This window comes from Clinocottus analis, unplaced genomic scaffold, assembly GCF_023055335.1.
Source record: "Clinocottus analis isolate CAN_PGR_092001 unplaced genomic scaffold, fCliAna1.0.p SCAF_4, whole genome shotgun sequence".
NCBI lineage: Eukaryota > Metazoa > Chordata > Actinopteri > Perciformes > Cottidae > Clinocottus > Clinocottus analis.
The window spans coordinates 22,165,967-22,181,320 of record NW_027176153.1 but is presented as its reverse complement, the minus strand read 5'-3'; the positions used below and the strand labels follow the sequence as shown (position 1 = coordinate 22,181,320).

The following is a 15,354-nucleotide window of genomic DNA, read 5'->3' as shown; positions in this document are numbered from 1 at the left end:
TTTACACTGCATGTCGAGGAAATCTGTCCACAGACTTATACCCTAGCAGTCACAAGCATCTGTTTGCTCATGCTAAATATTTTAGCGCAGTGGCACACCATACACACTACTCAGTGAAGCAATAGTCGAGCCACATTAATTCGTAGTGGGCCTGCTTTTTTAAAATTAAGATTTCGATAACGTTAAAAACTTTCATGGGACAGAGTTCCATTTTTTTTTTTATAGCATTTATCAAGTAGAAACACATGAGTCATGGCGACTGTGGCTCAGTGGTTAGCATCCCCGGCTTAAGGGCGAATTATACTCTTGCAACTACAGCTGCGGCCGGCCACGCAGTCGGATTGACGGACTGGTTTTGGTTTATAGTTCCTGTGCGTTTTCCATACGCCAGAACAGCAGGTGGCGCAACAGTAAAACCTGAGTATAAATCAGCCTTTACAATCAGAGGATTGGTGGTTCAATCCCCCGGCTTCACTAGTCTATGTCGTTGTGTCCTTGAGCAAGACACTTAACCCCTAATTGTTCCCCGTTGCTGTGTCTACAGTGTATAGAGCAAAAATGTAAGTTGCTTTGGATAAAAGTTAAATGTCTGTGGTGAGAATTAATCTTTTTAACCTTGTGAGAAATAACCGTGATGATGATGAAAGAGTATTTTATAAGAGTATTAAACACTTACAATAATTCAGCTGACTGAATAGAGCTCTTACTCAAAGCGGTCTAACAGCAAGTCAAAGGTTTTATAGAGCTTATGCTTCTCACAAAGTACGCATCCGTTGGCCTTGAAAATGGTATTTGATTATTAAGCCAAGACACTTCACCGCATGCTGGAGGTTCAGAGAAGATTTTTTAGCTCATGTAACAGTGGAAAGACAGCAATTCACCACTGAGAAAAAGAGAGTTTATAGAGAGGGGGCGACGTCATTCCTCACAATTAAATGTGTTAAAATTGTATCGGCAGCCTAATTAGCAATCAACAATCAGCAGCCAAACACCTGTAGGTGCAATCACTGCTGGGGACGACAGCGTCACACAACATCCAGTGCCTGCTTCTTTTCATTTTTTGGGATGATTTTATACTTCAGGTAGAGTACTCCAAAAGGGATCTGTATGAAACACAGCATGCCTGAATCCTAATGTGCTGATTTACAGTCATGAATTGCAAATACGGCAAAGGTGGATTTGTCACTGATGTGGTTTCAGAATAGATTTATAGACCCTTTGTTTGTGCCGTGCGTTCAAACCGAGCCTCAGTTAACACCTCTAAACTGGCCCACTCGAGTGTCAAGCCCGAATTAGCATACATCAAGACTTAGTCATGAACAACGAGCCATCTTTAATCTAAATCTAGAAATGCTCAATCGTGCCACCGAAAAAGCTGTAACATGAAAGTGAGCGCATATTTTTAGCCTCATTAGCAGACACTGGCTCTGTTGATGGCAACGCTGGTCTGGTTCTGGTCGGTCATCAGGAACAACTCTCCAGTTTTTGTTGCTCAAACTGGTTTTGAACTATTCAACTTAAAACAAATCCATCAAGTCTTTGGGTCGGCCCTTCGCTTGAGGATTTAACTGGAGCTCGCAGGTTTTATTCCTTCACGTCAACTACTGTTATCATCGTCATGTCTCAGCTCGTCAGCAAGAATTTAAAATACTTTGCTTTATGACCAGTTTAACATAAACTGTCTTGCTATCCACCTTCGCTGTACCTGAGTGTGTTTAGTGCTGATTAGTAAATGTTACGCAATAAACTAAAATGGTGAAAATGATGACTATTATACCTGCTAAACATAGAATATAAAGGCATTTAGCTCAAACACAAAGAGGTGCTAGTCTGTAAACCCCTACAGTCTTGTCTATTGTAATGAATATCCCACCTTTCCCATTCACTGTAATTAAACTTGACATTACAGCACTTTTGTTGTTACTTTACAGGACGTCTGGACTCTGGAGTATAGTGAGGCTTCTTCGTCTTGATGTCATGGGACATGATCACGTATGTCTGGTGTGCCACAGCGGTCTGGCTACATGCTGTTGAAGCTCAAACAAAATCAACGTGCAGCCTGTTGGAGGCAACAGCAGGTAGATGAGAATCATTTAACTTGGTTTGTTTTGATAAAAGCAACAGTTCTCAAATTGCTTCATGAAATCAGCGTTTCAGAATATCACGCCGTCTTGTTGTTGATTTTGTGCTGCATCAATATTGTATTGTCATTCTTGGTCCGTATCATTATCTTTAGTTGCTTTTGGTTGTTTTTCTTTATTTGTTTTATTGTGTATTTTACTGCGCCGTGTTTAATGTATATTTTATTATGCTTTCTCAACTATTTATAATGTTTTTGGCTCCTGTTATGATCATTTTAAATGATGTTTTCTTGTATTTTGTTATACTTATCCAGCTATAAAACAGCTCTGCTCTTGGGACATAATAGCTCACATGAATTACATGCTTCCTTTCTGTTACACTATATATCTCTATATGAAAACACACACTCAGTGCACAGTCATAAAATAATAATCTTTTTTTTAAATGCTAGTCATACACAGCAGGCTGGAAGAGAACCTTCACCAAAACAGTGATGCACATTTGTTTTTTTTCCCACTTCCATATGACGGATAATAACAGCACTGAAGGGAAACAATACACTGAGATTGATTTGTTGTGTGTGTTTACATCCTCGACAGGCAGATCGATAAAGGTATAATGAACCCAAACACACCTCTAAGGTAAAGGCTCAGTGGACAAAATGCTGACGTGCCACGCAAGCTGAAACGCAAATGCTCTGGTGTGCAATCCAAATATATTTTACATTGTTTTCTCTGTTTAAGTTGCATTTACTCAAATCACTTTCGACGCTGTATTCTAGCCACAATCGTCTGTCTTCTCATCTGAAGACAAGACCTCACTTCGTTGGCCATTGGGAACAAATGTTAAGAAGCAAACACATAACAGGAGCATTCTCTGTATGAGCTATCCGCTCCTCCTTATCAGCATACCTCATGATAGAATTTCCCACCACTTGTCTAAAATTGGACACCCTGCTGAGTCTGAGCCAGCCTCCAGCGGCCCTCCCCTCCTCTCCTCCCTCCATCCATCCCTCCATCCCTCCTCCTCCGTCGGTTTACCCACTGGACTAATATAAACCTTTTTGTGAGAAAAAGAAACAGGGAATATTTTCATTTAAAGGTGGAAGGGATGCACGGCTCTCTGGATGTTGGTTGCCATGGATTTCTCTCAAAAGCTTTTGGTGTGATGGCACACCCACCTCTGATGTCAGCGCTCGAGCAAGGAGTTGAGCAAGAGAGGGAGAGGGAGAGAGACGAGGGCAAAGGGAAGGGAATAAGGGAATGAGGGAGGGGAGGGCAGCCTGTTGCTCATGATCATCAAATAACCAGCTCGTACTCCACGAGCCCGCCGCCCGACGTGCACTGATGGAGCCGAGGTAAACGAGGAAGCAGCAGAAGCTGGAAACAGATTTCACGCGTTTCCCTCATGTGCGTCCTTCTCAGCGCTTTCAAACTACCAGCTGCCGAGGAACTGATTCTGGACGCACGGTGAGTATTTTCATTTTTTTTCGCTCGCGATGTTCATGCGTTTTTTTCAAACTTGGCGTTGGTTGTGCATTAAGACACACTTTTGGAGTTGTAAGTCACACTTTGAGAGTTTGTCACATGCAGCACGGTGGGGGGGTTGTTACAGAAAGAAGTTGGAAATGGCCGGGTTTACATGCTTTACCAGATGATTAGGGTTGGTATTAAGATTATTGTTTGGATATTGTATTTAATTAGAGTTGTACAATTATTCAGTGCACTTGTTTTTGTATTGTTAAAAGCTTTAATAGAGTAAGCTTGTGAAAAGATTGTACTTTGGATTAACCCTTGTAAGATGTTCATTTTTTTGTTACTCAGCAAGTGTTGTATTTTGGGGTTTTTAATTCAACACAATCAAACAATTTTACATTAAAATACTCAACAGATGTTTTCTTCATCCCAATTAGAAGCAATATAAACTGCTAAAGTGGTGACTTAGCTCGCTATCTGGGTTGAGCAGCTCGTTTTTTTTAAAAAGTGGCATTATTTTATTCTGGATCAGAGATGAAGGTGTGTACCGGAGACCCTGCGCTACACCGTGGTGACACGGCTGCAGGATCGACTACTTGGAGAGAGACACTTTCTCCGGCACGCTCGATAAGTTTAACGAGGCTTTTCGTGCGAGGCTTTTCGTACTTTCGAAATCTGAGAGCCACTTCAAGTCCTCCAACCAGTGAGTCATGTCGGTGTCAGTGAGCGATCATATTCCAAAACAGCACATGGTCTCATTTTGAAGATGATGTTAGATTACGCCCCGTAACGTGATTACGAGTCCACAACGCAAACGCCTCTCTCTTAGACTCTGGATCAGAGATATATATGACATGTAATAGATCATCCGCTCTCCCTCCTCCAGGTAATTGTGACTGTAATGAGATGAACTAATGACTTTTCCCTGTTCTGACAGCTAATAGTCTGATTTCCCCCCCCCACCCTCCTGCAAAGTAGGGCGCACAAACTAATTATAATGCTATTCCCAGGTGCCTTTACGTGTAAGGTATCTGGAATACAGGTCCTCAAGTTTCATTAGAGCAGATCGAAGAGTCGCCGTCCCCACAGTAACACTATTTCCCAGGAGCACCAGACACAACACAGATGGAGTGATGGATTTGCTCAGAAAGTGGAAGGAGGATACACTTATTCTCTCTCTCGGAAATCACATCTTTTTGCAAAAACATGTTGGTCTGTGGTTGAATGAGACCCATCCACACCAAAGGCCAATTGTCCCTTGCACCTTTTTTTCTTCTTCTTCTTCACATGGCCTATCATATCCAGTGACAGGGAAGCTGTAATTTTCTGCACTCAACACCAAACATTTAAAGTACTGCCCATCACTTGATGATCTTATTTCTTCACGTAGACTCATTTCAACGCCATCAACCAAGCCCGAAAGATGACCTGTGTGCTTGTATGTTTGGTCCTTTTCATCCATCCCATCAACTCTGCTTTTCACTCAGTGTAATGGTGCTAAGAGCTTCCTGACACCTATCTTTGACTGGTCATTGCTTGTGCCTCCTGTCACCTCGTCCCGCGGGGACGTCCGCTGTGTTCCCCGTTGCAGAGATCCTTTGAAACACTCTGTGGTGACAGTCCATCAGGTCTCTGCAGCGGCGCGAGGTCGTGCGTGCCTGCACACGCCCGGCTGGCCTCAGCACCACTGACTGCTGCAGCTGGAAAAAAGAGGAATCCAATTCTGAAAAGCGAGAATTGGTTAATGCCCACACAGACAATGCAGATAACTTAATGTTATGCAATGTTTAGATAATCGAGTTAGTTGAGCACCCGCGTATACGGTGAGTGTGCGATCATCCACTCGTATACAGTGAATATGTAGGTGTGATGGTGAGATGTTTTGCGGGCTGATTAGATATTATATGTCACAGTTTGTTAGAGCTAAGGAGTGCTGAGGTATAATGTGGAGCAGCGATGCAGAAATGTGGGGATTTTAGTGGGTTTGGCTCAGATCCCGTCTGGGGGGATAGAGTGCTTTAAGAGGACGGACAGACGGGGGATGGGCTGGGAAATAAACTGAAAATGACAGCGCCGTGATGCTTTTCCCTCATTTGCTCTTTGTTACGGTAAAAGATGGAGGCCATTTCAAAAGGTTACTGTCTGTTCAGCATTCACAATAATGACAACGAATGCATTTACTGGATGTGTGGGTCGCAGATCAAATCAAAACACATATTAAACAATGCTTAATGCAAACGCAGATCATTGTTGAAGTGCATTATATCCACAGCATGTTTCTCTGCACCTCAGAAATGGAGAGCAACACATTGTGGTGGACTGCATCCAGAGTTAGGGAGACACATATTGCCCCGGAGCTAAGGCTTTTTCCAGGGTTTTCAGTATGCATTAAAGCCGCCCACGAGCAACACAAAAGAGACATTTGTGTTTACAACTATTCCTGCTGGACTTACTGTAAGGAAGAGGGCTCCTGGGGTGGAAATGCTTCTGGCAATGCCTGACTGTTTCAGCGTTTAACCAGATCCCAGAGGGAGAAGGGCAGAGAGAAAGTTGGGTCTTGATGGTTTCAAGTCCATTTCTGGAAATAGTGAGCTGTTAGGGAAATGGGAGTCTTGGTTGTAGGGGAGGGGAAGTGGTCATTAAGAGAAAGAAAAAGACAGAGAGAGAGAGAGCGTGAAGGAGGACAGCTCCTGAAAACATCTTGCCAAAAAGCATTCTCTTACAACGCCACATTATTTCCACGCCAATACGAAGAGATACCGTTGTTCAGTTGCGTGCGAGAAAATAAGACGGCGCTCCGAAACAGCTGTCGCCAGACGGCTAACAGCTGTTCAATATGTTTCCTTTGATTGTAAGTCTCTGCGCTTCAGATTTTCATCACAATTCCCGATCACCCATTTAATTACCATGTGTTTGTATTTCACAGACTCAGTCATTGAATTGCAAATGCTCGATTTCGGAGACAGATTGGAAGTACGGTCCAAATCCTGACTCTTTTTCAAATTGCACAGCACCTCCACCCGTATGCAGATAAGCAGCACCATAAATAGTAATCATGAATAACGGAGCTATTCGTGTCTCTCTTTTTTTTTTTTTGAGAGACGTACTCTGCACCTGTTCATTTTTAAATGTATGTCATCAATCAGGAGCGTCATAAAGAACATGTCGCACGCATTCCTCACGCAGAAAATTAACTTCCCCTTCTCATCGGCTTCAAAATGCCTTAAAGGTTTGCTCTGCGTTGACCTCGCAGTGATAGCTATCGTTATGACGCTCGTTATAATCATCTCACTTAATATGGTGGTGCTCTTCAAAGACTCTAGAGGAGGGCACTGTGGGTAATGCATGCTCAATGCAGTCGGGCACCAGAGACTCAGAACCCAGTGACTCACTAGGCAATCTGGAGAACATGCCCTGTGGCTTAGCTGCGATAACGCTGGCACAGAGAGAGGCCAGACCTCAGCCGATCTGGTGGGGGAGAACAGCCTTCGCCGTCTTTGGAGTGTTTCATCTCTCCTTTTTTTTTTTTCGAGATAGACTTCGTACCCCGGAGGAGACATCTGAGGCGTAACACAACGGAAAGCAGTTTGAAAAAAAAAAAAAAAATGCTCTTGTGTCTGCGGAGAGGCAAAAAGCACAGTCGATTTAAGAGAGAGAGGGGGAGAAATCAAACAGCCTCGAGGGGTTAAGTGTGATTTAATCTAGTGTAGTCGCGGAGGCCTGTGCACATCCACCACGCTGGTGGTGCTTTGGAGGCGTATCGATAACCTCCGCCCCACGGAGGGAAAATGTGAGAATTGATGAATTTATAGCAGCGAACGGGAGGGATTTTACTCCATTTTGAGAATAGATATATTTTTTTAATCTTGTGTGTTGGTTTTTATTAATCACTAGCGATGATTTGATAGACAATAGTTGTACTCAAAATATGGAAAAATGTGCCGCTAAGGCTCCATTAGAGACGTATTTCAGTTTCAGATTTGTAAACTATCAAATAATGCCCAACAATTAAACACCAATAGGCAGAGTGTTGGAGAGTTTTTCTCTAATTTCATGGGTGGGAGATGGCGCTGACTGTAATCAGGGTCTCACAGTGGCTGATGCAGGTGCCTAATAACTATTCAGCGACACATTCACATCCCCCTTTTTTAGAAACTGAGGCCTCCTTCCTGAAACCAAAATTAGTGGTGCAGCAAATCCAGACACTGACATTTTAATTCCTCACTGTTCCTAACTTGCCTCCCCCTAGATTACTGTAATTGATTAAATTAGTTTGGACACAGGCCACGAGGTATATGCACTGGTGACGGTCAACATCTTCTCTATCCTATTTTTAGATGTATTGTTGTTATGTCTCTCTCTCTCTAACGCTCTGTTGTTTTATGTCTCTGCTTTTGCTTGAAAAAACATCTGAGTGCTGAGAACAAACTGGAAGAATCTGTGTCTTCAGTAGCCGCACAAAGCACATCAGTGAATAATCTAACAGCCAGTTTAACATCAGGCCATTATGTGTAATTCCCAGGCTACTGCGGGTAACAGATGTTCACGCACACAGTTGGGAGTGAAATTGTTATCCCTCGATGCCTCATGTATCAAGATCAGTGATCGTGTTTAATGGCACATAACTAAAATATTCATAGACGACGGCAAAGACATGTTGATTGCGTAATTCGGTTGAAGTTATAAGCTGAATTGAATTGTTTTAGTAATTTGACATCTTTGGATGCACGCTTGATTGCTTTCCTTCTAAGAGTGACAAGAGAAGTTCAACACGTCTCTCATCTTCTAACGCTAATCATGAAGCACTGGCCCGGAGTTTATTACACTGCAAAAATTCAGCTTACAAAAACAAGAAAAAAAAGTAATAAAATGAGGGAAATATTACTTGAAATAAGACAAATTATCTGCCAACACAACAGGAGTATTTGACTTGCCAAGACTTCTTGAAACAAGTGAAATGCTCTAAAATAAAAACTGCCTGATAAGAAGAAATATCTTGTCAATCAAAAAACAAGCGTATAAAGATATTTCATCTTACTTAGATTTAAATTTTTGCAGTGTATTAATTAGATTAACGATTGAAAGTATAGGAGCAGCCAGTAAACCCGGTTCTCTTCCATCTCGTTGGGTTTTTTCGTACAAAAGCATGAATTGAAGTTGTGTATTTGCGGTGAGTTCTGCTGCTCGTCTTGTCATTGCAGGGTCGGCCCACGGGAGAGCTTTCAATCTTTATGCTAAGCTAAACTAAGCTAAGCTAATCGCCGCGTGACTGCTGCTCCATAATTAGACGAGCGAGAGCGGTATCAGTCTACGCAGAAAAATCTCAGCAGCAAAAGCAATTAAGCGTCGTCCCCGAGTGGCGCCTCTGTGGCGCCTCTATGGCGGAAAAGTGAAGCCAGCGCCAAAAACTGATCATCCTCCAGTGGCAACTTTAGTCTGGCTCCAAAAGCGAATCCCCATCCCCAATGATCATCCTGTTAATACTCAACTTCATAGCAGACATGTTTACAGCCTGGTGTGAAAACGGGTGACGTCGTCGTCGTGTTCCTCGTAAACTGCATCATGACCGCTAAGATGGCGACGGCTGGCGCCACACTTTCAGCTTCACAAATGATTACTTTAAAAAAAATCAATGGGTGATGTAACGGAGACTACATTTTAATAAATCTCATACGACTGGAACACAGTCAGAGCTTTGATAAAGTTCACTCATCACAAAGGGGATTTTCTGATGTTCCTATAGGTCCACATAGTTTAACCATTGGAAAAACCATGAAAAAAAAACCTATTACAATTCATTCGTTATCTTCACAATACCAGAGGTCTTGTGGTGAAATAGTTCAAGCAGGTTTATGTGTGCCTGCGTGAAATATAATATCTAGGACTATGCCTTTGTGTGACCATTAAAATGTCAATAATCTAAGTGCTGCAATAATGCTGCACCATGGTTTTACCCATCCTCCAGTAAAAAGGATGTTGATGTTTTTAGTGGCAAAGCATAATGGCATAACAGTGTCAGTATTGCTCTAAATATTTAGTGTAAATCAGTTTACAATGTACCTTTAAATAGGCTTACTAAGGGAAACTCTTCAAAAAAAATCAACCTCATAAACGTCCTTTAAATTTCTGTTTGTTCTCTATTCCCCCTGTGAAGGATGACAGTGTGATGGTGGCCGGCTGAGCATGGACCAGTGAAGATGACCCTGTTGGCGGGTGATGGCTCCGACTACGACTACAGCGCCCTGAGCTGCGCCTCCGACTCCTCCTTTAACCTGCCTCCTCTTCACGAAGAGGAGGCTCAAAAGGGCGTCTTCTACAAGAGGGCGCAGCGGGCCCCCGAGCTCGGCCCCGTCCACGGCGACGCCCTCCTGTCCGCCGCCCGCAAGCTCCACGCCGTCATCAACGTGGGCGGCCTGCGCTACCAGCTGCCCTGGACCACCTTGGAGGACTTCCCCCTGTCTCGCCTGGGCCAGCTGCACCTCTGCAACAGCTTCGACGAGATCATGTGCGTCTGCGACGACTACGACGTGACGCACAACGAGTTCTTCTTCGACCGCAGCCCCTCGGCCTTCCGCACCATCCTGACCTTCCTGCGGGCGGGCAAGCTGCGCTCCCTCCGGGAGATGTGCGCCCTCTCCTTCAGGGAGGAGCTGCTCTACTGGGGCGTCCCGGAGGAGAGCCTGGAGTGGTGCTGCCGCCGGCGTCTGCTGCAGCGCGTGGAGGAGTTCGAAGCGATGGAGAGGGCGGAGGAGGAGGAGGAACTCCTGGAGGATTCGGACAGTGGGCACGGGGAGCGCGCGGGGGAATCCAGACTCAATCGGTGCATGGGGAACCTCAGAGACATGGTGGAGAGGCCGCAGTCGGGCCTGCCGGGGAAGATCTTCGCTTGTCTGTCGGTGATGTTCGTCACCATCACTGCCGTCAACCTATCCATCAGCACCATGCCTGCCATGAGGGAAGAGGAGGAGGCGGTGAGTTGACTTCTTTTTTTTTTTAACATGACACCAACAAAAATAGATAGTAAGAAAACATGTTGTTGTCAGAGTCAAGCGTTGTCGTGTCAGCGAGGAGAAGGCAACTTCATTGTCTGTCGGGAATTTGCCGTTCCGCATAAATGAGTCGCCCCAAAGTGAAGTCGGTGAACGTTTGAACCCCACACTGTGGCGAGATGGGCTTTGTCTGGGCTGCGTTCGAAGGCACCAGTGAGGAAAATTGACATGTTGTTCTGAAAAGCAGTGATTAGAAAATTCTAATGAAGGCACGCCTCAGCTGTCATGTCATTTAAAACAGCCGGCTGCTTAGAAAGCAGATTGTTTTGCCATTTAGGAGGAGAAAAAAAAACGGTTTTAAAATCTGCTTTCATCCTTATGTCTGACTTTAAACACAATCATAATTGGCACACTGGCCTTTTCAGTCAAATTACAGGGAATTATTTGAGCCGCACACATTTTCTTTCAGAGGAAAGTGCTGTTTTTAATTGATTAATTTATCTCTCTCTTGTAGAAAGATCTACTTTGGAGAGCAACAGTCACTACTTTGCTTTCCTTTTTCAAATGTTCTACTTTTACTTGTATACACTCAGGAAGTCAAGTACATGTACTGCATGTGGGGAACTGTCAGTGGGTGGAAAATAAAAACCAAAATCTCCACGTTTTTTTTGGATTTGAGAGTAACTGAACGTGCTGCTGACTCATCGTTCTGATCCAACAGGCCGACTTTAATCTGGGAATCGTTACGTTTCATTTACGTCATGTGGCGTCTGAGAGCTCCAGTGCATCAAGCAATTTAAATGTGGGATGAGTTTATCGTCCTCTCTTGTACAGTCATTAAGTCAATCATTAATCAATGTCATAGGAAAATGTGATGGGGAATAATGAAAAGAAAATGAAAGAAATACAACAACTGCATTGATGAAGTTCCATATTTGACCTGACACATTTGCTCGATGTCTGTTACAATCAAGCATTTTAATTAAAAGTGCCAGTAATCACTACTAACAACTCCGCCGCCATAATATCTTCCAGGCAGACGACAGAGTCTCGCATTGAAAGTGTTCCTCTCTCGGAGCAAGAACGGGTTTGCTGGAGTTTTCAGGTGCTTGTATGGGTCTACTCACAGCATCTCCTCCTCTGTGGGAGTGTGTTTCATAATGATATTTTGCCCTGATATGGACTGCATTCAAAGGCTCCGTGCCATGTGCTCTGTGCTTTGAAATGCTTTGAGCCTTCTCGGCCACGCATTGATTCAGCACCATCGCTGTGTCACACAACACACTAAGCTTTCCAAAAAAAAGAAGCTGAAAACATGCACTCTGAAGGACAAATTCTCTAGTTAACCGTTGCTATGTTTTTATGGCACTCCATTCCCAAAATTGCAGGAGACCCATTTTGGCTCTATAATGAGCAAATGTCTTTTTCTTTCTTTGTTTTCATTTGTTGTAGAAACTTCTTGCACGCTGCGAGCATCGCTGCGGCATCCCAAAGTGCCGAGCCTCTTGATTTCACAGAGACGTGGTTCCCTCTAGTGACTGCAGCGACCACTCGCACGCGCTGATGCTGCACACACCGCTAACTCCAGTGTCTTTAACAGGGCAAATGTTCCCAGATGTGCTACAACATCTTCATCGTGGAGACGGTGTGCGTGGCCTGGTTCTCCCTGGAGTTCACCCTGCGCTTCATTCAAGACCGCAGCAAGCTGGCCTTCCTCCGGCAGCCGCTGAACCTGATCGACGTGGTGGCCATCCTGCCGTACTACATCACCCTGGTGGTGGACAGCACCTCCAAAGGGGAGAAGCGCCTGGGCTCCGGCAACAGCTACTTGGACAAGGTGGGCTTGGTGCTGCGCGTCCTGAGAGCCCTGCGCATCCTCTACGTGATGCGGCTGGCTCGCCACTCGCTGGGCCTGCAGACTCTGGGCCTGACGGCGCGGCGCTGCACCCGGGAGTTCGGGCTGCTCCTCCTCTTCCTGTGCGTGGCCATAGCGCTTTACTCCCCCTTGCTGTACTTGATTGAGAACGAAATGGTCGCCACGCAGGAGTTCACCAGCATCCCCGCCACCTACTGGTGGGCCGTGATCACGATGACGACGGTGGGCTACGGGGACATGGTGCCACGCAGCATCCCGGGCCAGGTGGTGGCTCTGAGCAGCATCCTGAGCGGGATCCTCCTCATGGCCTTCCCCGTCACCTCCATCTTCCACACCTTCTCGCGGTCGTACGTGGAGCTGAAGCAGGAGCAGCAGCGGGTCCTGCAGAGGAGGACGCACTTCCTGCTGCGCAGCCGCATGGCCGGCCTGGGAAGCGACCTCTCCCTGGAGAGCGACGGCCTCTTCCCCGCGGGGGCGTCCGACGCGGGCCGACAGCGAGACAGGGAGTGGGACAGGAAGAGACGGAGAGGGAGTCTGCAAATATGACGAGAGAGAGAGAGAGAGAGAGAGAGAGGCGGATAATCTCAATAGAAGGGTGGAGGAGAGGGAGAAATCTAGAAGGTTGGAGAGTAAAAGATCATTTCAATAGAAGGGTGGAAAGTGAGAGAGAGTCTAGATAGAAGGGTGGAGAGGTAGAGATAATCTAGATAGACATGTGATCAAGAAGTCTTTATAAATTAAGTACAGAGGAGAAAAGGGATTTATTTTTTTCCCAGAAATGCAGCCGTGCCGTAGCAGTGTACTTTGGATGAACAACAGGAACACGCAGAAGAGGATGAGAGGAATATTGTGAAATAGATAAATATGATTTAAGCATTAAATATGTTTCTTTGAAAAGATTAATGAAAAATTGTAATATGGGATCAAAATACGAGTCCAATTTACAGAGCAAGAAAAAACACAATAAACCATAAAGCATTGAAGCGTAGAGATGATGTAACTCATGAGCGCGGCCTCCTCATGACCCAACAACATGCTGATGTTTCTCTTCTCTGTTTTTTGCAGATGTTTTAATGGGTTTGTTGATGTCATGTGCTCCTGGCCGGTGTCACGTCATGGAAGATGCTCTCTGCTTTTGTTAAGTCCCAAAGGTTAAGTGCTCAAATGTGACCCTTCAGCTCACAGATTATTTTCTGAAACTCTGAGAATTACCCCCACACGCCTCCACCCCGCAGTGCCGGCATCCACATATTATTAATTATGGTGTATTAATTGTCTGCTCCTTGAGGTTCCATATGCAATTTTTGAATACTTTTGGACATTGAAGATAACATTGTTGTGCTTGTAATTACTGCGGTTGCTATCCAAAGCCGTTTATGATGATTTCTCCCCTTAAAGTGGATTTCAACAGAAGTTTGTTTCGTTGTCGCTTCTCTTTTTAACTTCAGACGTCATCGTCCCAGAGTCCCGGGGTGAATTGTTTTTGGGGACAAAACAGAACACAATAAAAAAAGTCAGTCCACCACTTGGCAGACATCCAAATCCACTGACAGCCTCACGGTGTCATAACGCACACGCAGAAGGAACAAAATACAGCAATCAGTGGTGGAAAGTCAACAATTTGTACTTTTTGGATTCAAATTTCACACGGCCTCTGAAAGAGTTATTCAATTTATTTATTGTGTAGACTCAATGATGCGTCTTTCTCACATTTTCTGTCAATTTTGCAAGAAGAAATTTTTTAAAAAGATTGTAGTGCCCCCCTGTTGCCTATTCCACCATGAGGCGCTGCTCGGCGGCTCACTTGAGTGTTTGATCTGACGCGTTTCATTGAAGACAAAGTCCAGCGGTTAAGTCCATCATGTTTATTCTTACTAAAGAAAACAAAAATAATAACCTCACCGTCAGAAACTAGTTGCCGGTACTCAAATCATAAAATAAACCATAAACAATGTTCTTTCTTTGTTGCAGCACTGTCCCATAAAACGGTCAAAAAACTGTTTGCTTTCCTCACAATGAGCAACACCTGGCCCCAATACCTCTTCTAATTATAGAGGGCCGACAGCCGTAACAGTCGGCCTTGCGCCCCCAAAACATGCAAAATGGCTATTATGAATCTTCTCAATAATAAAAAGATTCCTAAAAATTAGATAAGGGAACACAAAATTCAATTTCCTCTACAACAGAGGTTTTCAAAATGGGAGGCGGGCCTCTCCAGATGTGTTTGTATGGAAGCCCATTTCACAGAAATAAATTAGGACTAAAGATATATCTATATATATATATATAATTTATTTATATTAGGACCAACAAAAAAAATATTAGGACCAAATTGTTTTTAAAATTAATTTTATTATTTATTTTTTATGGTCGTATTTTTTGGGGGGGAGGTGGGGAGGGGGTCTTAATTATTATTATTATTATTTTGGGCCTCTTTTTTTTGGTCCTAATTTTTGGGCCTCCATAATTTCAGGAGAGACTCAATGAATAAAAATATTTAACATATTACATTAGTTATCAAAACCACATACAATTGTCTCAATGTGAGTGATTTGGTTAAAGAGATAGTTATTTAGAGTATTTTTTGGGGAAGTTTACTATGTTTCCTTCTTTTCCAAAGAAAAAAAAACACAATATTGCAGCAAAAAGTAGGCCACAAGTTAGTGTTGGCGCTCTTGCAACTCATGCTTATATATTCGAGACCTGCTGCCTCTTTTAAACAGTAGGTGGCAGCATTGTGTCACCAAATACAAAGAAGCTTATCAATGATTTTGTATTTCACCAAAAGATAAAAAGACGTATATTTCCACGTATATTTCGTGTAGGTACTGTCTTTTGCTCGCCTTTTATTATATTTAAATGCCCTCTATCAAGGCTGCAGTCACATGGCATGGCTCGCGTTTGAAGTCAACAGTTTTGAGCACAAACTGTC

At 44.0% G+C, this 15,354-nt stretch overlaps 1 protein-coding gene across 1 annotated transcript; it reads left to right on the top strand.

Moving 5' to 3' along the window:
- The first annotated feature begins 3,432 nt into the window (after positions 1 to 3,432).
- Positions 3,433 to 13,758, top strand: kcng1 (potassium voltage-gated channel, subfamily G, member 1). Its single transcript, XM_068597852.1, has 3 exons — positions 3,433 to 3,551; positions 9,712 to 10,528; positions 12,147 to 13,758. The coding sequence occupies exons 2-3, from the start codon at positions 9,755 to 9,757 to the stop codon at positions 12,966 to 12,968; spliced, it is 1,596 nt and encodes a 531-aa protein (XP_068453953.1). The 5' UTR covers positions 3,433 to 3,551; positions 9,712 to 9,754; the 3' UTR covers positions 12,969 to 13,758.
- Positions 13,759 to 15,354: the final 1,596 nt, after the last annotated feature.

Excerpts from the sequence above, each read along its gene's own strand:
- kcng1 (XM_068597852.1), top strand. The coding sequence starts at position 9,755 with ATGACCCTGTTGGCGGGTGATGGCTCCGACTACGACTACAGCGCCCTG. Across the intron at positions 10,529-12,146 it reads TGAGGGAAGAGGAGGAGGCG|GGCAAATGTTCCCAGATGTG; the intron begins GTGAGTTGACTT and ends TGTCTTTAACAG.